Source organism: Astatotilapia calliptera, chromosome 5 (genome assembly GCF_900246225.1).
Source record: "Astatotilapia calliptera chromosome 5, fAstCal1.2, whole genome shotgun sequence".
In the NCBI taxonomy this organism is placed as follows: Eukaryota; Metazoa; Chordata; class Actinopteri; order Cichliformes; family Cichlidae; genus Astatotilapia; species Astatotilapia calliptera.
The window spans coordinates 25,904,966-25,927,193 of record NC_039306.1 but is presented as its reverse complement, the minus strand read 5'-3'; the positions used below and the strand labels follow the sequence as shown (position 1 = coordinate 25,927,193).

The 22,228-nt window shown below is 39.6% G+C and overlaps 2 protein-coding genes across 3 annotated transcripts; both read left to right on the top strand.

The window, feature by feature from the left end:
- Positions 1–197: 197 nt before the first annotated feature.
- On the top strand, positions 198–6,184 carry LOC113022738 (major intrinsically disordered Notch2-binding receptor 1-like). Its single transcript, XM_026168475.1, has 4 exons — positions 198–223; positions 1,106–3,119; positions 3,531–3,749; positions 4,033–6,184. Exons 2-4 carry the CDS (start codon positions 1,116–1,118, stop codon positions 4,225–4,227), a joined length of 2,418 nt encoding a protein of 805 aa, XP_026024260.1. The 5' UTR covers positions 198–223; positions 1,106–1,115; the 3' UTR covers positions 4,228–6,184.
- A 5,019-nt stretch (positions 6,185–11,203) lies between these two features.
- Positions 11,204–19,221, top strand: LOC113022736 (rac GTPase-activating protein 1-like). 2 transcript variants are annotated; one of them, XM_026168472.1, is made up of 17 exons: positions 11,204–11,400; positions 11,751–11,844; positions 12,848–13,050; positions 13,248–13,402; positions 13,654–13,723; positions 13,874–13,927; positions 14,084–14,161; positions 14,286–14,403; positions 14,553–14,701; positions 14,816–14,980; positions 15,086–15,181; positions 15,370–15,568; positions 15,759–15,864; positions 16,025–16,157; positions 16,339–16,447; positions 16,666–16,774; positions 17,731–19,221. In XM_026168472.1, exons 2-17 carry the CDS (start codon positions 11,760–11,762, stop codon positions 17,804–17,806), a joined length of 1,905 nt encoding a protein of 634 aa, XP_026024257.1. In that variant the 5' UTR covers positions 11,204–11,400; positions 11,751–11,759; the 3' UTR covers positions 17,807–19,221. The 2 variants fall into 2 exon arrangements, with proteins under 2 accessions (XP_026024257.1, XP_026024256.1); XM_026168471.1 differs by having other exon boundaries at positions 11,736–11,844.
- The last annotated feature ends 3,007 nt before the right edge of the window (positions 19,222–22,228 follow it).

The following is a 22,228-nucleotide window of genomic DNA, read 5'->3' as shown; positions in this document are numbered from 1 at the left end:
GGACTGCAGGGACTTGTGGGAAGATGACCTGATTTCTAATTTTCTCCTCTCCTGCCTGGGCTGTGGGCTCGACACTGATTCAAACGCAGAGAAGCCCGTGAGAAGAATGACTAAAACGATGCTACACCAGACCTATTTGGAATACGGTTTCTCTGTCAGTGTAAATCTGGATGTTTGGTTGATGGATACAGGCGTGGCTGTAATTCTGCACTGGTAGATTCAGGTAAGTGGAAATACACTTAGGTTTGCCTTGGGATATGCTTCACTGTTACCGACGTGTTTACAACCTAAATTGCATATTTGCAGCATTTTTCTGTAATTGGTTTTATCCCATCTGACACACTAATCCAAAAGAGGTCATGGTCTTTTTTTTTTTCTTTAAAAACAAAAGAAAGACAGCGGTCCATACTGTTTGTATATTTAGATCATTTACAAATGCAACAATTGGAGTTTCCAAATGCACGTCAGTATGTTCATCCATATGGTCTTCATTTGTTCAGTAAATGCCCTGAAGCTGTTAATAGAAAAGGTGGATTAAAAATGTCCAGTGAGGTAAGTGTGCGCAGTGTGACGCCGTCATCAGATCAGATGATCGTTTATTTTAGGACCCCAGAATAAGGTCGCTTTCCAAAACTGAAAAAAGTATCCTCTGTACAGGAAGGTGTCTGAATCACTTCTGTAACTAACAGAAACTTGTAAGCTAATATAAGAACCTCAGCATAATAAATGTGACTGTAAAATGAGTAAGACATCATTTAGAACCGGTAAACTATATTTTTATAATAATAATACAAAAGAAATGTGTAGTAGTAGTAATGCCTAGGCTACAATAACTTCACTTACATCACTATTGTTTTTTGTTATTTATACACAGCATGTGCATTATTCTGATTTAAGTAATTCAACAAACATGCTTTCCTGGGGAAACTATTTTATCTTCACTCACTTTTTGACTGGTCAAATATAGGACTTCAATTCCCTTTGCAATCATGTTTAAGTGGCTTTAATACTTAGTAGTTTTGTGGCATTGTCTTGCATTTGAGAATTGCTATATTTAAATTGTAGCAAACTTTGCCTATCCTAACTGCTTTCTTCTGCTTGTCAGGTGAGCAACCATGGCTAACCTGCAGCAGGAATACCCTGGAGTTCTTCTGGGGATCCTGGAGGAACTGGCCAATATGCGCCAGTGGCTTACGTTCCAGGATCTTTGTCGTATGGTCAGCAGCCGCTTTGACCTCGAGCACCTTATTGAGCTCAGGAGTTTGCTCTTTGCGGCAGCTAGCAGGGATCCCTGTTTCCCAGCCACTCTGTTCAGGGACAGAGTTTCTACCAGAGGCCAGGGGCTATCACCCATAGGTGTCGCTGCTGACATAGTAACTATCTTCAATCTTATTCAGATGACGGGTGGGGTCTCTGAAGGGAGCCAACCAATGAGAGCTCCCACTGTCCTGCCTGTTGACCAGTCCCCAGGCCCCAGTCTGCCTGGGATCCACCAGCTGAATATCCCTGGTCGAGAACGAGTACGCACCCACTCTGACTCCAGTGGCCAGCCAATTGACCAGCACTTGCTTTTTCCAAAATCAAATTACTCAGCGCGGAAACGAGCAAGTCTTCCCCCGGATCCTATCTCACTTGTGTCCTCCCCCCCAATAAGAGCGAGGGCTGTGTCTTTCGACTTGCCTCACACCACCCTTCTGTATCCTAGCAGTCAAATCTCTGACAACGCAATGAAGAATATCTACCTACCTTTGGAAACAGACAGTGAGTCTAGTGGAGATTCTGCCACCGTGGAGGTGTTTGAAGCTGAACAGGGAACATCGGTTGACCAGAAGAGAACCATCTTCAGGAAAGACTTCCACAACCAGCCACCTTTAATACCCCAGGTCACTGTTAGCAGTGAGTCTCCCAGTCCCAACAAAGGGCAGAAAGGATTCGACAATCTCAGCTTTGATATGATCCCTAATCCTTACCCATCACCAACAGCAGTTTACCAGACTCCAGAGCAGCGAGTTAAACATGAAAGCTTGGATGACCTACAGGACTCAACGTATTTCGGACCCGGCTCTATCCCGGAGCCATCCCCACGGCACCTTCAACCTCCTAGGACAAAAAAGCATGCATGGAGCAGTAAAAGTCACAGTCTAGAGGATCGGCTAGGCCTAGACAGCATTGGGATGGGCATAGAATCACAAGGGGGGCAACTTCCAAGACGTTCAACCCCTGCTATCAGTAGGGGCTTTGGGGGGTCTTCAGGAGGAGAGAGTGGAGATAGTGGATTGCCAGGTGGAGCTGATGGATTCAAAGCTCAGGCAACACAGACAGACCCACCGGACCCTCGGCGACTCCGTAGCCTTGTTCATGCTGATCGCCTCTCTTTTATGACCTCATTAGATGACCCTGAGTTTGGGGAAGATGACATCAGTGCAATCTTTCGTTTCTTAGATGACATTAGTATGTGTGGTTCCACAGGAGTCCTGCACCCCAGTGATAGCACCGCTAACCAGGACACCCCTGAGGCTAGACGTGGCCGGCTAGGTCAACTCCAGAGGCTCTTTCACTCTCTAGAAAGCAGTGACGATGGGCTGAAAGCCAGTGTCTGTAAGTTACTGCTTCGTATGAGCCAGATAGAAAGACAACTAGAATCGCTGAATGATGTGAAGTCTGAGATTTCCCAGGTACTTTCTGCTTTACAGCGATTAGATGAAAAGATCCAGCAGCCACCCGGAGGTGGCGGACAAGTTACAGGTGGGAGATGGCTTGAACCTCTTAGTGGTGTCTCCTCTTTCATGAGCCACCCTTTAACTCCTTCCGAATCATCAGAACCTCAACCTTTGTCTGCATCTGGACATCTGTTTCCCGCTACCAGCTCCAGTAGTCTGGACTGGAGCCGTTGGAATACTCCAGGAGATCAAACAGAAAGCAGCAAAGGTCAGGCAGATTCAAAGGGCGTGAAAGAAGGGAAGAAGGATGCATCATCTAGTCGTGCCTCTAAAACCCAGCCTGAAGAGAAAAGTGTCTCTGACTCCAAACAACTGAATGTGTCTAACTCTGCAAGAGACTGGACTGTGTCATTCTCGAAAAGTAAAGATGGCAAAGCTTCACAAAGAAAAACCGGGCAGGTAGAGTAATTCCACATAGTATTTGATCCTATATTTTCTATGATACAAAAAATAAATGTTAGATTAGAGATTAGTTCATAAGCATATAATTAATCGCCCTTAAATGTACACAACAGTTTCAGCCATGAGTATAAACATGATGTTCAGCCTCAAAAAGGCATGTTTTTAACTCTGTATTTTGCCGACTAGACATCTGTGATTATGTGGTTGTTTGACAAGTGAGCTATTGGTTTAAACTTTTAGGATGACTAAGATTTGGTCAAGACTGAAAAGAAGTATATTGAAATGTGTATACATTGTGGTATTTAGCATAACTAACATTGTCGACTTACGGAATTTTAAATACTTTAAAGATGTGTTGTCATCTAAACAGCATACATAAAATCTGTGTTTGGTGCATATTTATTCTAGGCAGATCAGTCGGGCAGCACCACTAACCTACTCTCCCAAAAGCCTGCCAGCCTGGTGGAACAAGTGTTTAACTCATCCCTGTTCCACCACAAAGACAGCAGTCTCACAGGGGGGCTAAGCTCTGGAAAGGTCCTGGACCCCAGATTGGCCGAGGGAAGGGGAAGACCAATATGGACTGTAGATGACAGAGAAGCACGAATCTCACCATTGGACTTACAGGCAAGAATTTCTGACTTTTAAAGCGACACAAGCAGTGTGGAAATGACACAAGCAAATATGTTGTATGATTTTTTTTTTTTTGATTGCCTAATATCAGTGCCTAATGCAGAGTCAGCTGACATCCATATCGATCAGTCAAACTTTATTTATATTTATGTGTTGCACATTTAATGTCTTAGTGCAAAAGGAAATGAATGGTCAGCCAATAAAAACATGGAACAAGTGTGAAATAATAAATATATATCTACTTGGTATAGAAACTAAATGGAATTATGTCCCTCAGGCTCCCGAGTCTCTGAACCCGAACAACATGGAGTTCTGGATGGACGACATCTACAATCCAGGCTACGATGCTCTACTCAGGCGTAAAGAAGCTGATCTCCGCCGGGCCAAGATCTGCAAGCTGATTGCACTTATAGCCACTGCAGTGACTATCATTCTCATCATCGTCATTCCCATTTGCACCATGGGCCAGTGAAGCCTCTTCCAGAAAACTCACTTTCTTGCCTGATTTCATTTAATTTGTTAATATATTTATTTTCAGCAGCTATGAGCTGTGCCTAGGACCATATATGGGATTCTTATTGAGATTAGTGGAGGAGAGACTGTGACTCTTGAGCGGGTTTGATGATCTGCAAATGATCAATACCTCCTTTTATTTCTCTGCATGCACCATCATTATTTATTACTTCAGAAATACAGGAGGATTTTAACTGTTACTGGAAATTACATATAGCCATTCCCTCGTACAGTTACATACACACTGTAAATCATCTCCCGTGCCATTTTTTTCTCCCATTTGCTATGATTTATTTCATGACTTATGTTCCTACTAAACTGAAGCGACTGCAAAGGAAGTAACTAACTTTAAAGGTTTTAAACAGTTCTACAGTAACTGATAGCATATGTTGAAACTAGTAATACTGAGCCAATGCAAAAGGGACTTTTTTTTTTTTTCCCTCCTTTCGTCTGCACTTTTCTGAGAAACAGCACTGTTAAAAAATGCATTGTGAATATGCTTGAGCACTGAACACTGCCTGACTTGTTCTTGCTGTTCGCCTGAGAACAAACTAGGGCTTATTTCACCTCTATGTAAGATAATTGTTTCATTAGTAAATCAGAGTTTAACATCTGTAATTTATAAATAGAGTTGGATTTCTTTTTATAATTAAGTTTAGTTTCAACATTTCTTCTTGTACTTTAAAAGATATACTGCTCATAAAATGTTAAGTTATTAAAAAAATAATATTTTTATAGAGTTTTCGCCCATTTTCAAACTGTCTAATCCATTTTTGAATGTGTCTGACTTGTGGAGCAGAGTGTTTACCAAGCGTCAGGTTTCACGAAATGAAAGTTGTTGTTGTTTTTGTTGTCGTTCGTGATGCTTTGGCTCTGGAGCAGTGAAAAAAGGAGGGAGCCCTTTCCAGTAACCACTCTCTGAGTGGATGATTCCACTTGTAATTTAATTGATGGGATGTTTTGGAGTCCACCTATGCACATTATCTTTTCACAGTACTCACTTGCCAATAGCTTTTCCACACTTTTGCAGACTCACTTAGCAGATTCCTCTGCTGTCCTTTGAAAACGTCCTGTGAACTAAGTATGCTAACTTTTTGTCCCTGACTAAAGAATACATTGCGGCTGATGTCAAATCTGTTCATCTATAGTGGGATACAACAATATATCTCTGCAACAAAACTACCTGTGTAAAGCTTCTATCTTTCAGCTTTTGCTGTCAGAGTGCTGTTGCTTGAACTCCAAAGTAAGGCTGTGATGTAATGTGCAGAGTTCCCTTTATTGTGGTTAAAATATAAAGCACACTTACAGTAGACTGTAATCTAATACATCCTCATCGGAAACCACAGCCTTTCAATGACCAGATAATTGAATTAAATACACCACCTCAACAAAAATGTAACATTGTAAGCTGCTCAACTTCAGTATTTTTCAGGACTAATTGGATTGCATTGCATCTTTTAGGTGCACATCTTCCTCTGATGTGGATTGGACAGTTGTCATGCCATAAAAACTTCACTTTACACAGGATGTATAGAGAGAGTGGGTCGTGCTTCAGTGTATGGGCCTAAGTAGATGCACTATATACCTGCCAAGTGCTCCCCATGAGGCTGTTTGTGGATCCATTACCTTTCCAATGGTGCCAGTGAGAAGACTTAACTCAGCACAATCTGCAGGGTGCTTCCTTTCAAACTTCTGTGCATTAGACCATCCTCATACTTTTTTAGTCTTGAAATGCACATAACACTTTTGTTTGTAATGTCGATCTTGTTTTTGTAGTATCCACGCAACTTTTAGACAGACAGAGGAAATCTGTAAACTTGTTATTCGAGTAAACAATGCCTAAAAAAGAAAACTTGATCGCGAATGTAAGAAAAACATGTCACCATACAGTTTTCTGGTGTGCAATGCTTCAATGATGCAAGGATGTTTGTTGACTTGCCTGTCTGCATAAACTCATTAAAAGGGGTGTGTGCCTTTTACAGCAGTTTGTCTGATTTAATAAACTCTAAATGCAAACCTAAATGTAATATATCATAATCATGCACTTATAGCAACACAGAGAATGGGGGAAATCCTGCAGAAAAGAACTGCACTGCAAATTTAATTATGTCTCATTTTTCCTCAAGTGTGTGGTTACACTTGCAGACAGAACAAGTCCATCCATTTTAAGAAAGAGCTGCTGATTAGAGGGGAAAAGAGATATTCTGGCAGTCAAATGATCCATGACTAGAGGAAATGTACAAATAAAGATGAATAATTGATAAAGACATAAAGGACGCATCGACTGACAAATCTGATTATCTCAAATCAGCTATAGTGGACTTGAAGTACTCAGACAGTTCTGAAGTAATGCTCATTTAAAAAAATAAAAAAATAAACCAGCTAAAACCTTTTTTTGAATTGTAAACTGTTCTAATATGGACACTTACATGTAAGTTCTGCAGTTGAAAGCGTGTGTGTGTGTTGTTGTCATTAAATCTTGCACAAAGAGCTCCTGCTACACCCAGATATGCCATCCGCTGCTGATTAATGATGCTGTTGGTTGCATCCCAGTTGGCACGATGATGGCAACGAGACACAAGGCACAATTACTCACTGTTTCACAACTTTATAATTTCACACATAATTTCCCATTGCTGTATTGCATTCAATAATATACACAGAAAGAGCAGGAAGTATATATATTGTGGTGGCTTACTCTGAATAAAACTTATAGTGAAAACTGCATAGTCTATATATAAAAGTTACTGATATCACTGACTAATATTTACTCACAGTCAGTAAGGTAGGCATGTCAAACTAAGTGGCCTCATGTGAAAATCTTAAAAAAAATAAAAACATTTAATACTTTTGTTCTATACATTTCAGGAATATTAAAAATGCCCATGATGATTATTTGTTTGTTTAAATAAATAGATAGATAGATAAATATATACTTTATTGATACCACAAGTGAAACTGTTGTGTTGCAACAGCATGATAAAGAATAAAAAATAGTACAGTCTACAATAAATAACAAAGAAACAGCACTTTGTAGTGCCACAGCCGCCTTATACTCAGGGGCGGATCAACAAGGGTGTTATGTGCCACCCTAAAATAATCTCTTGCCACCCGTAGTGCCACCCTAGGTTTTTGCATATGCCAATGTTGTTTTTTAAAATAAGCTAGCATTAACACTTTGAGCCTAGCTACAGTTAACACTGAATACCTAAAACTGAGTATATTGCATACTGTTACCCTCCCTCCCCACTACTAAAAAATGGTTATTTCTTGTTGTCAGTAGTAACCAATGCCTTTGATTGTGCCGAGCAATGATATTTTTAAAAGTGATGAAAATCCTAGGCAAGACTCCACTCCTCTGTGAGGAAACATCTGAACCGTTATCTGTGTAAGTATGTTTTTCTAACATAATATGTAAAGTTGGTAACAGTATGTTTTTAGAGGCTTGGTGGAGGACAAGAGGTGGTTGCTGTGGTGATGGGTGAAGTGGCGTGTCCACAGAAGGAGATGCTCAGAAAGCTGCAGAAGAAGACGTGTGCTGAAGTGCTGAATCTCAGCCAAATACAGACAACTGTGTGTATGCTCAATCATCTAGTGGGCTGGTTTCAGTCATTGTGCGAATGTACTGTTTATAAGTTTGGGGAAACCTGCAGTCAGCTGAGACTAAAGAAGTCACTTGGTTGAGTGACGAAACGTTTCTCCCACTACGTCCAGATGGACAGAATCAACCTTTTGGGAAGGACAACTGTGGCTTTTCTCCAACTTTTGGCCAATCATGTTAGTGTCCTGTTTATCACACATAATAAAAAGCATTTACTCTCTGTGTGTGATGTTAATGTGCAAATGTCATTTGTTACTATAGAGAATATGCACAGGACTACTGATATAGGGCTGTGTTTTTGTGGCACTTAAGTTTAAATTGGTCATGGACAGACATTCTTCCATAGCATGAAGAACAGCAAAGGTCTAAGGCAGTTTTGAACTAGTAATATTCGTTTTCGAAATGATTCTTAGTTTAGCCACAGGTTTGCTTTATGTGTTATTACAGGACATGTTTTTTTGAAAAGCATCTCCAAGCTTGAAAGCTGGGCAGGCACAAGTCCATTTATTTTGTTATGAGTTTGAGTAAATGAATGAATGAATTTGTTCGCAGCTGGAAGAGGGTGCTGTTAAAACAACCCTATTATTTTTTTCTGTTGACTGCTTCTCTTAGCTTCCACCAACATTATTACCAAACATACTCATGGGCAAATAAATAAATCGCTCTTGTACAAATGATCAGTGAAAGCCTCAGACTATCGTCGGTGGTCGATATATTCGTCCAATCGCCTAACCTTATCCTATATCATATTGTTGGGGTCCACAGAACACTTTTTTTTTACATTTTACTTTGTAATTATTAAATGTTTGCAGGTGTAAGCAGAGTTTGCCTGCACCACCACTGTCCCACTGACATCCAAATTCATGCAGCAGCTAGATCACCATTCCTTGCTGCTAATGAAAGTCTTCCAAAGGAAAGGAGGAGCTCTGCGATAAAAAACAATTAAGAACATAATTTTGAGTTGTTTTTGCAGCACATTTTGGGTCCTTATGGAGTTCCACTGTTAAAAGCAGTCCAATCAACCGACGTCAGACAAATCTGAGGAGAGATTATAGTACTGCACTGCGCAGTTATGAATTCATCCTGCTGCTTCTATCAGCAGTGGCATTATCTGAAGGGAACCAGTGTCCTGATTCCACTGCCCTGAGAATGGAGGCTTGACCCAGCAGGGAGCACCATCATACCAGCTGGTGAGTCTGGTGAGGCGGTGGAATGGTGTTCTCCCTCGGACTCTGCAGCACGTAAAAGGTGTCGTCAGCTGCAGTGGGTCTGGGGTCAATGAATCCCCTGAATGCAATATAAGGAAACTCCTTGGACCCTGTAACCAGGTCATGGTATAGCAAGAGGATTCTGGTACATCTTGGTGTTTTTGGTTAATGTCACAGCTGTATCGATTTTATGAGGCTATACTGTGTAAAAAAGGCTGGTGCGGTGTAGAGATTTACTTTAATTTGCCAGTTTTATTTGACTTTACAACATTTACGGAGAGATATTTTCAATAAAAAATGACAAATGCAGCAGCTTATTTAGTTTAAATTCTAACCTTCATAGGCTATTGTAAAAGCGTAACGGATAGCTATTTTTTAAATTTGAAATTTGCGTTTGTAAAATAGTTTAAAGTTAAAAGTTGGGCATAAATCATTATAAACAGGCGTTTGTTATACATTTCAGGTAAATTTTATTCTGTAGGGAAAAAGGGCGAAACGTCTTTATCAAAGGCGCGCTTTATCAAAGGTGAGCTTGTTTTTTTTTTTTTTTGCAAAGGATAACAATGTTTCCATACACATAGTGAATTTTTCATAGAAAAAACTGGATCTTCTTAGTTCTGCCTGTATTTTCTTCACATTGCTACACTGATATGAATGCACAATTTTAAGGGTTTAACCAGACATAGAGGGAATGGGTCAAGGTTGGAAGGAAATCAGACATAGAGGGAATGTGCCACTCCATCTTGGAAGATGAGGGCCAGTTCAAACTATTTTGTGTTTATTGGTTCTTGGAACATTCATAGAACACCCAGACCACATTATTAAGGTTTACAGATAGAACAGCATGCATTTTTGCAGTATTTTCACTATACACATTTACAATGAGATACAGAGGAAATTGAGGTTTAGCTGTGACTTCATGGCTTGATTTTTGTCCATATGCAATGTGACATCTGTATGTGTGGATGTGGTCCAGTGCAGTTATGTGGAGCTTCAGCAAAGATGAATACTGTCAGAAACCCCAGTTTTATTGTTTCACTGTATTTTTTATTTATGTATTTAACACAACTAAAAATGAACGGGAAACCTATAACAGATGATGCAACACATTAACACATAGAGTAATAATAACATAATAAACAATCGTACTGGCAACGATTGCTTGCACTAAGTCAGTATAGCTGTATATCTCAGATTCTGTAAAGTTATTTATTTCATATTCTGTATAGTTTTTCATATTTATATCCTGTTCATATCCTGTACATAGCTTGTACTCACTACAGCCTGTACATACTTATAGTTATAGAATATTCACAACATACTTCATACCATGTACATTATAACATACCATAATAGACCCATTTCTGTAATATACTCACATATCTATATTATTGCTAATATATATTGTAATATATCTATATCACTAAAGCACTTCTGGATGGATGCAAACTGCATTTCGTTGCCCTGTACCTGTGCATGTGCAATGACAATAAAGTTGAATTCTATTCTATTCTATTCTATTCTAAAAATCCATCAAGAATGCAGTGTTTATTTAAGGTTTTGTTTCTTTCATTACACTCTGAGTTGGCATGTGCTTTTCAAACATTACCTTTAAACTGTTTAATATAGCGGTCATTCCATCCACTCACCTTTAATCTTTAATAGTTTTTGAGATGTTGGTGAAAAATGTGTTCATGACTGCAGATTTCTGGCATTTTGTGTAAATTTAAGCATGTAAGCATTGATTGTTTTTGTTTTTGTTTTTGTTTTTCTAAGAAAATAAGGGTGTGAAACTAAGTTAGACTTGTGTTTGTAAATGAACCCCCCCTATGTTGTGTAGCTTTCTGGATTTTATACCTATTGGACTACATACTTATTATATAGGCTATACAGTACATAAAATCAAAATTTGCATGTTTTATGTAACTGAAATGTTTAATTATGTGGGCTAAAGAAAATAAGAAATGTATAGAGTATATTTATATGAAACATGTGTCTATGTACTGCATTTGATGTATTTTAACGATATATATAATGGATATTACAGATTGTAACACCTGCATATGTGTATCGGACATAAAGAGCCGCACATTTATGGTGCAGTTACAACTCCGGTTCCATGGGGGTGCCAGGGCGCACAAACTTCCGGTTTTAATAGACGAGTAAGAAAAGCGGCGCTGATTTTGAACTTTGGAGAAGAATGTGTAAACTTAATCGGGCAGGTGTGGCTTTGTTGTTACTGTGGGGATAAGCGTCCCTCTTAGCATCGGATTGTGTTACATTACATTGCCCGTCACACTGTTACAACATCTTTATTGCATAGGTACGTTGTTTTTGTTGTTTCAGTGTTCTTTCGGTTACTTTAACGATAGGCTGCACAGTCAGCTGACCTCAAGCCTGCTAAAGTTAGCGCTAGCATGCCAGTGACTTCATCGTAATGATAAACCTAGCATGGAGTTAGCTTAGCCGCTTGCGAGTGTTTGAATAAACTGACGATAATGCCAATATTAGTGCTTAAACAACAAGGAAACAAACTTAGTTTTTATTTGTCATACGATAAACCTTTTGTCTAACGTGACTGCCCATTTTGACTTGATTCATTACTGAGAGTGTGAAGTGTAATTAAAGTGAAAGGAACATTGTCTCACTAATCTTCAGCTAACACATCTACAGAAAGACACCATGGAGCTGTCAGCATTGAACCTGTACAACCAGTTTGAGAGTCTCAGAGCCCAGGTCGACGGCCTGAATGAGAGCATTGAACCACGTAAGTTAATTTCTTACGTAGCTTTGGTATTAGTCACCTTTGTAGAAGCCTTTCAGTGAAACTGCAGTGTTTGTAAGCATTAAGTAACAGCATTAAGCGCGTCTGCTCTGGAATTGTGTTATACTTGGTAGCTGTACTAAGGTGGATGTATTTCAGCCAACTTATTAACACCAACCTGCTCCTCCCATCCGAGTACTTGTTAGAGGGTGTGATGAATTGTATGGACACAGAAGCAGCACTGATTATAGAGCCTCTGCATTAGTAATTTAAAGGTTCACTCAGTCAGGGTTATAGAAAGCTAGTGAATATTGATAACGCACCTGATGATACAAATAGAAATTGAAATAACTATTTGGAGTCTAGTAAAATAAATAGAAAGTCACAATCATCTCCATTTATTTTTTATTTATTCACTTACTACAAACAATCTTGTGTTTTTGTCCTCTTTCTAAATAGTATAGATTATAAATAACAGATCTAAATCTCAATTAGGAGCCATCATTAGAAGCAATTGAACATGATTTATTGTAACAGAGAATTCAGTTATGCTATTTGACGATTACAATCCAATGATCCATCACAACAGAACAAAATCCCAGCAGTGATGGGAATTAAGACATGATCCCCTTGAGTGTAGATGCTGATTGTGGCGTTGAAGATAAGATGGAGGCTTGGATGAAGCAAGGATGGGGAGGAGGTGGGTTGCACAAAGGAGTCTGGAAGAGAGAATGAAAGATAAGCAGTACTATTTAAAGAAGAGTTGAGGGTAATTGGTTTGAAGAAAGATGATTGGACTACAGCAATGGTGTTAGCATTGAGCTTTGCAGCGTGGGAAAGTAGAAGTGATGTAATAAATAGACTAACAGCCAAACACTGTAAAAATGGACAGATGAGGAGATACAGATCTTCCTTGTTGAACTTATACATAAATTTTGTAATAAAAATAATGAACTGTATAGTGTGCACAGCAGCAATACAGCAATCCCCTTGTCTTGTTTTCCAGAGTTCCTCCAGATGGCAGTGAACTTTGAGGATTGCCGCAAGAAATGGCTGCAGGCAGGCGAGGAGTTAGTTTCCAGTAAGGAGATGCTGGCTAAAGCAGAGACGGAGAGGGGAGCCTTGGAGGTCAAACTAAAACACGCTCGAAACCAGGTGGACGTGGAGATCCGCCGGCGGCAGAAAGCTGAGGCCGTATATGAGAAGCTAGTCAGTGCTACTCTGTTTTTTTTTCTTTCTACTCTTTCTTTATGTAACCAGCAGGATTGCTGATGTGAAATTAGATGGAGAAAGAATAGATGAAGATTCATATTCAGATAATGACGATGCCCATTTCACTGTGAAGATTACAATATTAATTTGTTGCTGACTGACAGTTATGTTTCTTTCAACCTTGCGTATAAAAGGAGCGGCAGCTACAGCTGATCCGAGAGCTGCTGGTTTCAGAGAACAACGGTGGCAGCGTCCTCCTCAGTGAGGAACAACGTTCAGCCCTGGCCTTCCTCAGTGCCCACTCCCAGGCAGCACAAGCTGCAAATAGCAACCTCAACTCCAGCCGAAGGTCAGAAGGAGACACTTCTGTTTCTTTCTTCTTCTTCTTCTCCTTTTTTTCTTTGCATGGGAGAGGGACAAAAACAAGCTGAGAAGAAATGGCTATACTCTGAGCAAAGACAAGCTAAACTTTTATTGCGTGTAGCAGGTTAGCACATATGCATGAACATTTTAAGGGAGAGAATTTCATATGCGTGATTAAAACCGTGTTATTCTTAAACTTGGCATATACACAGACAACTAACTTGATCTGTCTTACAGACTGACTACTATTGATGAATCAGCTTCTTTGGTGTCAGACATCAGCTACGACCATACGGATGACTCTTTGGTAAAATGATCCTTAAAGGTTTATCTTATGAGAACTGCTGATCAAATGGTGTGACAGCATAGTTGTTTTTTTTTTTTTTGTTTGTTTGTTTTTGAGAAACATTGATAGTAAATTGGCCAAGTGAATGTAAAATGCTGTGGTTTTCTGCAGGACTGGGATTCATCTGTGATGAAGAATGTTAGATTGCGCAGACGACAGAAACGAGTGAGTCATGCCTTAAATCACATTTTGCACACATGAATCTTTTCTTGCATTGATTTTTTTTATTTTCTGTCATCTTGACATGTTTCAGTGTCAGAAGGGACATCAGATGTCTCTTGATATTTACTTTGGTTCTGAAAATTCAATTTCAATCCACAGCGTTCCTCCAGAAAACCTTCAGAAGGTCACTTGCAGGCAGTGAAGAAGCCTCGCTCTACTGGATGCCCATCAGATAGGGTAATACTGACCTCTGCAGCTGGATGTGCTAAATAACATAAAAAAAAAGTCTGGATCTGAAAGCCTAAGTTTAGGTGATTGTATCTATGAATTAGTATGAAATATCTCCTTCCTTACACTTCAGATGAATGAATCCATTGTGGCCAAAACAACCATCACTGTACCTGTAAATGGTGGCGCTGTTGAGGCCGTCTCCACCATTGAGACCGTACCCTACTGGACGCGCAGCAGAAAGAAGAGCGGTAAGAATTTTCTTCATCTTTTATTTATAGCCTCTTACGAACACACTTGAAAGCAACATGATCATACCAAACAACCAATGTACGCTTGAAATAAGTGATTTGGACTGGTGAGTTTCCTCAGTGTTTTGGGGTTTGATTTACATGTGCAGTTGCTCCATCTTGGATTGATACACCAACTACTGACAACTCTGAAACTGTCAGCGAGGCTCCCAGAACACCTGTCTCAGAATTTCCAGCCCAACTCCAGACTCCCAAAACTAATGAAGGAGGAAAGAAACATCACTTCATCTCCAAAACAGTACGGCTAAATTCTTGACTAAAATGAATTCACTGTAAATAACTGAGATTATATTTCTATCTTCTTAATCCCTACTGGCCTGTTTAATTGAGTTGTGTTCCCTCTATCACTAAGGTGATCCGGTCAGAGTTTTGTGTGTCATGTGGAAGAAGAACAAAGTTTGGCAAGCTGTATCTTCGCTGCCAAGATTGCAGGGCTGTGGCCCATCCTGAGTGTCGTGACCTGTGTCCCATGCCCTGTAATCCTACTGCTCTTAATACTCCTGTCAAGAACACAGAGGTACATTGTTCTTATTGGTCTCATCGCTTCTATTCCATATATTTTGCATGATTTGTTTTTTTTTTCACACCTACATAGTAATTAATTGATATAATTCTTGTGTAGTCTACTCTGGCTGACTTTGCTCCACTCACTGCTCCAATGATCCCTGCTTTGGTTATCTACTGCATTAAGGAGATTGAAAAAAGAGGCCTACATGAGGTGGGAAAGGCATTATTGAAGCCCTGTTTACTTGTTGTTTGCATGTTAACAGTTCAATCCTTTCCGTTAAGTGATTACAGTAGATTGTTTCCATCTAATTAGGTATTTTACTTCAAAGTAAAGCAGAGTCACAGTAAGGCTGGACAGTGAGAGCTGAGCTCTAGTTTCTTTTTTCCTCCTTACCCCAGGTTGGCCTGTACAGAGTCTCTGGCCATGAGCGTGTGGTGAAAGAGCTGAAGGAAAAGCTCATTAGAGGAAAGACTCTACCTCCTCTTAACAAAGTCGAAGACATCAATGTCATTGCAGGCGTCCTCAAAGACTTCCTCAGAAACCTTCCAGAGCCACTGCTCACCTTCCACCTCAACAAAGCCTTCATGGAAGCAGCGGGTGAGTTCGTGAGACTGCAGGACCTGCAGGAATTCGTATGTGTTTGAATGTTTGACGCTTTTATTTTAAGAGAGCTGAATTTGCACTGAGTGGTTGAATTTCCTGCCTGGGATAAGAGGGAAGAGTATCCATGAATATAAAATATCTTATGTACTTATTATTTATTAATTTATTTTTTTGGATGTTGTAGAAATCCAGGATGATGACAACAGTCTTGCTATGTTGTATCAGACGATGAGTGAGCTGCCTCAACCAAACCGAGACACACTGGCATGTGTGATGATCCATCTGCAGAAGTAATTTTCATTCCTTTCTTTAGTCGTGTTAAGAATCCTTTTATCTTATTTTTTAATTTACTCTGCTTAACACACAAGATTTACAGTTTGTAATTATGAAATATCTTGAATCTGCATTATAAGGTCAGCTCAAGAAGACTGAATTTCTTTCTATTATCAGGGTGTCTCGAAGTGTGGACACCAAGATGGATGTAAATAACCTGGCCAGGGTGTTTGGCCCCACCCTTGTAGGTCATGCTGTTCCTAACCCAGACCCTATGACCATCCTGCACGACACCAACAGGCAACCAAGGGTAAAGTGAAGAATAAGGACTGGCTTCTCAGAATAGGCATTATGTTTAGAACTCTAATGCATGTCTTATAAAGTAGCACATAGTGTGTCTGTGTGGGTGTATATGGTTGTACCTCAGTGATCAGTGTTTGTCCTTCAGTGTGTTCGACTATAAATAATGGATTTATTTCCTGTCTTCTTAGGTTATAGAGCGCTTGCTCAGTATTCCAGACAGCTATTGGAGCCAGTTTGCTTATCCAGATAATGCAAGCATTGACAATGCTCACAACACTGACACTCCAAACCACAAAGGTAAATCAATGAAAGGTACATTAAGGCTCCTCTAAAATGAATACCCCGATAAAAGTGGGTTTGATTAGATTTTAGAACTGGTGGAGCAAATGGGCATACGATAAAAATCGAATCAAATCAACCAACCTTAATCCTTTTTTTCAGCATTTATACTCAACAGATTTGATAATATTGTCTTGTTAAATTGAGGTTCTGTTGATTTATGGGTTTATCTGTAGTGAGCATACTGGGGCCAGTAACTACTCCAGAGCACCAGATGATGGCCAAAACACCTTCCTCCAGTTCACTGTCTCAGCGCATGAAGCACACCCTCTCCAGTACCACCTTGTGAGTTCACTCTCTTTTTCCAATTCTTTTCACAGTAAACAAGATCGAACATACATCTTATCCAGACTGAAATGTTATCAGTTTAAATCAGTCAAATTTACATCTGATGGTTTAGTTTTTTCACATCTCTGCCCTTAACATAACAAGCTTCAGGAAGTTCCAAAACACACACTTTAATTCTGAGCTAAAGACAGACAAATTTTACATTTCCAGTTTATTTTTCTGTATACTATTACAAAGACCCTGAGGTGGATAAGCAATCAAGAAAATACATAAGTAAAAAGATTCTGGCTATAATTTATTTGGTACTGTATATGATGCATCAACTGGCAAAACGACAGAATATTGGACATATTTGACCTCACATCTCATCCTGTGAGCAACATCATGTAGAGACTTCAGGATTTTGGAACTTCAGCATTCAAAATCCACATACTTGTCTAAAAAAAGTGAAGCTGTTTCTTCCCTCATAGGTTCCAAGAGACATGACACATTTCAATTTGTCACATTGTAAAAAGTACGACAACATGCTGTGCCACTAGCAGTACTTACTGAGACTCTGGACTAGAGCAGATCCATTGCTGTTCTTGTCATTTAATCAGCGGGAAATAAAACATCTTGTGGATATTCCTATGCATTTATGATATTAACTAAAGGCTTCAGATTGGATATGCAGAAATTTGTCTCTCAATATTTTAGGTAGAGAGAATTGGAAAATGTTGGATTGTGAAAGTTTTTCAGGGCGCTAAAAGCCACGTGTAGGTAACATGACTGCCTGCATAGAGAGCAGTCAATAATCAAATTAAGTTAACTCAGTTGTCCACATATAAAGAATTGATTCCTGGTTTTCCCTGAAAACAATAATCTTAATAGTGATTCAGTTGTTTGTCTGAAATGACTTTTACTAACCTTGTAATTCTGTGTGCTCCCTTCAACCCCGACCTCTTCATCCTTAGATTTGGGAGCAAGAGCAAAGCGACATCTGCCTGTAATCGCCAAGGAAGCTTCTTTGCTTCCCCCCAGCTGAAGTAATGGTAACGAAAGAAAAACCCCTCACTACATTATGCTTCTAGGTTACTTACTGCAGTAAATGAATATATATGTATATTTATATAATCATGTTGGAATATGACTATGCAAATTTAGCACAATAACTTTACCAATTTAATTACTGAAGATATTTTTTAAGAAAGCTTTCTAACAAGATTTTTGTTCTTTTTAAAAGATGAGAGAATGTAGGATTTGTGGTTTGTTTTTTTGTTTTTTTGTATCTTTAATCACTAATGTTTTATTATCGGCTCCGTCTCTGATTATAAGAGTTTTTAATGACCGAGCAACCATACTCACACTAATTTAGGGATTGAGATTTCCTACTTCATGTGATGTTTAATGCTGTTTTCAATGCTGCCCCCCCCCTCCCTGAACATGTGGTTGTAACCACAGTTACATGGATGCATCATAGACCATAAGAAAGTCATTGGTATGCATCAGCACACATGAAAAGCACAAAGAGCTAGAATGAACAAAGAGGTGAGAATCACTAATATTGGCTTGTTGAGAGCATTGGTTGCTGTATCATTTAAACATTTGTTTTAATGATTTTATGTTTTGTTTTATATATTCATGTTGACACGCTCTGATCTTTACCAATCATGGCATTTTTTTGAGAAAAACTTTCAAATACTTAAAAAATATATTCTGTGTAAACACTGATACCCACTGGGAAATTAGAATGCTTTTTGCACACTGTAAAAACCAAAGTGTATTTTCTACATGGTAACATTTACCACTAGAGGCTGCTGTTGCACCACTTTCCATATGCAATCGTAACCTATAAAGACACCATACTGTATACTATGTACGTAATCAGTCAGAAATCCTGGCACTCCTTTCATTTAATATATCAGCAGATATTTAGAAGTTACTCTATTAATGTGGGATGGTTAAGTCAAGAGATCTGTGACTCACATTTATGCGGTCATAACAAAATAAAGCTTCAGCTGTTTTATTGTATTACTGTGAAAACTCATTTGCATGTATGCACAGTGAAGTATTTGTAGTTTTCTTGCACCATTAGACTAACGATAAGAAAAGTCAGTCTTCTGCTCTCATCATCACCTGTAGCAAATCTCTGTGTGATGGTACCGGTTCAAATAAAGGCATTTGGGGATATTCATTTGGATAAAAACTGAAACATTTTGACTTATGAAAACTACATCCTGCTGTTTGTGGTTGTAAGAATCCTGTAATACTGCATTATTTTATGCATATTTGATACATCCTTGTACATGTATTCCTTCATGTGGTTCTTTTTCTCTAATGAAATAACGTGTAAACGATTGTCATTCATCAGAGAGCCTGTGAATCTTAACATTTATCCCTTTGTCTTTGCTCATATAACGTGGAAGTCAATGCCTGAACTAAAAATAAAACGCAAAGAGTGTTTCTTTTGTGTTGGTAGGTGGTATTTGTGCAAGAGGTTAGACATGTGGGTTGAGGAACCCGGCTGAAAGAAGACTGTAGAGCATGTAAGACCAGACGTGTAGGATATGATTTTGTTACTGGTAATTCAGTCTAAACAAAACCCTCTTATACTTGAACATGGATTAGTATTACCCTATTAAATCAGCAGGTTATTAATGCACAGCCTAAAACCTTTCATGTTTAATGCTTAATTTTTCCTGGTGTAAATTGAATGCTGGCCATTGCTATTGAAGATCTTCAGTGAAAGTGCAAAAGCACCGTACCAGCTATTCCAAAGCTGACGTGGCACTGAATGATAATGCAATTTGGCTCATTGTTCCAATAGTCATTACAGCTATTTCCATAATCTGTTGGGCTGAATGGGCAGGCGATGAGGTCCAACATTATTATGAATTAAAGCAGTGATCATTTATACATCTTATAGTTATTCCATTAACAGTTGCTGTGGAGAGTGCTAAGCCAGGCTGAACCCATTGACATAGATTTTCTATGGCCTCATTTAATACAGAGCTTCAGCAACGCATCAGCCCCTCAGAGATCTAAGCCCAGCTGTGTCGAGTGTGTGTGTGCGTGCGTGTGAAAATAGTGTGCGCATAGTTCATCCAAATTGGTTTGTTCTCTCTTCCTTTCATTCTCTGTCTCACACACAGCGAGCCTCGAATGACTGCAAAAAAAAAAGACCCTCCAAAAATGTTTGAATTTCAAATCAGCATTAATAGTTCATTAGCCTGAAATAAGGTCTCCTGTGTGTCGATCTGTCCTCTCATCGGGGGATTGTGTGTTTATTTATGCTGTACGGTGCAGCATACGCTCTACAGTTGCAGACATCAAACAGCTGGCTGTGTGCAGTGTGTCTCTGTAGCTCCATATTCCAGCATGCCCCAGTGTGCAGTGATAGAGCTCCGTTCTGCTATGGGACCAGCGAGGGCCAAATGAGTAAGTAGTCCAATTAAGAGCTCTTAAATAAATTACAGTGTAAGCTGGTAAACACATAACAACAACACTGTTTAATTCCTCTATTTATACAGTGAATTGCAGGCAGTGATGGCAAAGGGAACAACAATACTACCACCACCGTCTCTGGAAACTGAATGTAATCAATAAATTACCCAATTCACAAGGTTTACTTATTGCCATTATTGAGTGAAAATAAAGTGTACGTGTCAACCTTTCGGCCGTGTGGCATGTACACGCCGTCTACACCATTGTCTGCTTAAGGTCAGGTTGATGTCAAAGAAATGGATGACTGTCAAATCCGAACATCTAATAACGCATCTAATCAATACATCTCTGAAGGAAAAAAAGTCAAGTAAAGCACCAGAGAAATGCTCTGTACACGTTAATTCTGTGTTTTGAGAACTTGATCTTCAGAGTGGAAAACCTGTTTGTGAATTAGGCAAGGCATCATTGAGGTATACTTTTAAAATCATATCAAGAAAAGGAGCTGGGCTGAACCAGCTGTTAATTCAGGTTTTTTGCCGAGCAAAGGTACGGTCGTGCATATTCGTAAACGGGGCCAATAAACTGCTTCTTTAGCAGGCTAAGCATGTGCTTGAAAAGTGGTCCTCCAGATTTGTTTTTGACACTCTTTTCAATGAATTATGTGACAGATTGTGTGATCAATATGCTTTCCATTTGGCGGATTAAATGCACAGCACTGCGAACAGCTGAAATACCAAACTATGTTCTGCCTTTAAAAAGCCTGAAAACAGGACAAGAATCATTGTCCAATTTACACCCACCCGTGTTTGCTTAACTGCAAATAATTGTGTGGCTTTTTGACTTTCAGAACTCTTGCGCTCTCGTCTTCAGCTCCATCCCTTGTTCTCTCTTTTTTTTTTAAACTCCACTCCCTCTCCACCCCTCCTTTGAATCGAACCGCTGTCTTAGCTGGCTACCATTTGTGGTCGATACCTTGTTACCACAGAGAAATCAATTATCTCAACCAAGCAGCAGGGGAAAGAGGCAATAATGAAAGAATGCACCTCCTTCCCAGACGATGGCAATGGTCATTAAATATGAATTTATCATTGGTTGAGGAGATTTATGTTGCGTGATGTGGGCACAGAGTTCGTGCTCGCTTTGCCGCAGAAGTTCTGGTTACAAGTGTTAATGGAAACGTTCGCAGACTGATGTTCAACCAAATATTTGATTATTATAAGCCGGCCTGCGCGTTTTGATGACATTTTTCAACGAAATAAGCGGGAGACGTGCTGGAAAAGGAAACACAAGTATTATATAGCATTTGCATGCCGCAATATTATCATGGCATTCATGAAAACTCCAGGTTCTTTCCAGTGATGTCTCAGTGCTACTCACTCAGGTGACAGTGGAGATGGTGGTGATGGCTGACTTATGGGTGGGCATGCCTACAATACCTGCCTGTTTGGGTCTGTAATGAGCCGTTCTGACTTGTCTGACAGGTGGTGCAAGAATTGGAGGCACTGCCATCACCACAGCCGGAGAAAAAAAGTGCAAATGAGAGAGAAAGAAGAACGAAGCAGAGAGGGAAAAATGTGTAATTCGGGCTTGCTCTTAAAGCAGCAATAAATTCCATTTTAATGGGGCACCACAAGCAGTAGCAAGCACTCAGCAGTCTGTTGTGTTTGATGCCAAATTGTGCAGAATAAACAGATTTGCTGTGCAGCTGGTCCAAACACACACTTTCTCTCTGTCTCTGTCTCTCTGACTCGCTCTGTGCCCATCTTTTCCACCTTACATTCTCACAAATCTCCATGCCACACACACACACACCACCTCTTCTTCCTCATTCCCTTGCTACCTCTCCATCTCTTCTCCTCCCCTCCCCTGCGTGGACGCACAAGAATTAGACAAATCATCACAAAAAGATGGCAACTGTGCTTTGATTTATTTTCTTCCACTTAACTGAGTACTCATCTCCAGCTGTCACGCACATGTTCAAGGCAGAATATTTGTTTTAAGAGGGAAAGGAGTGAGCTGCACGCCACT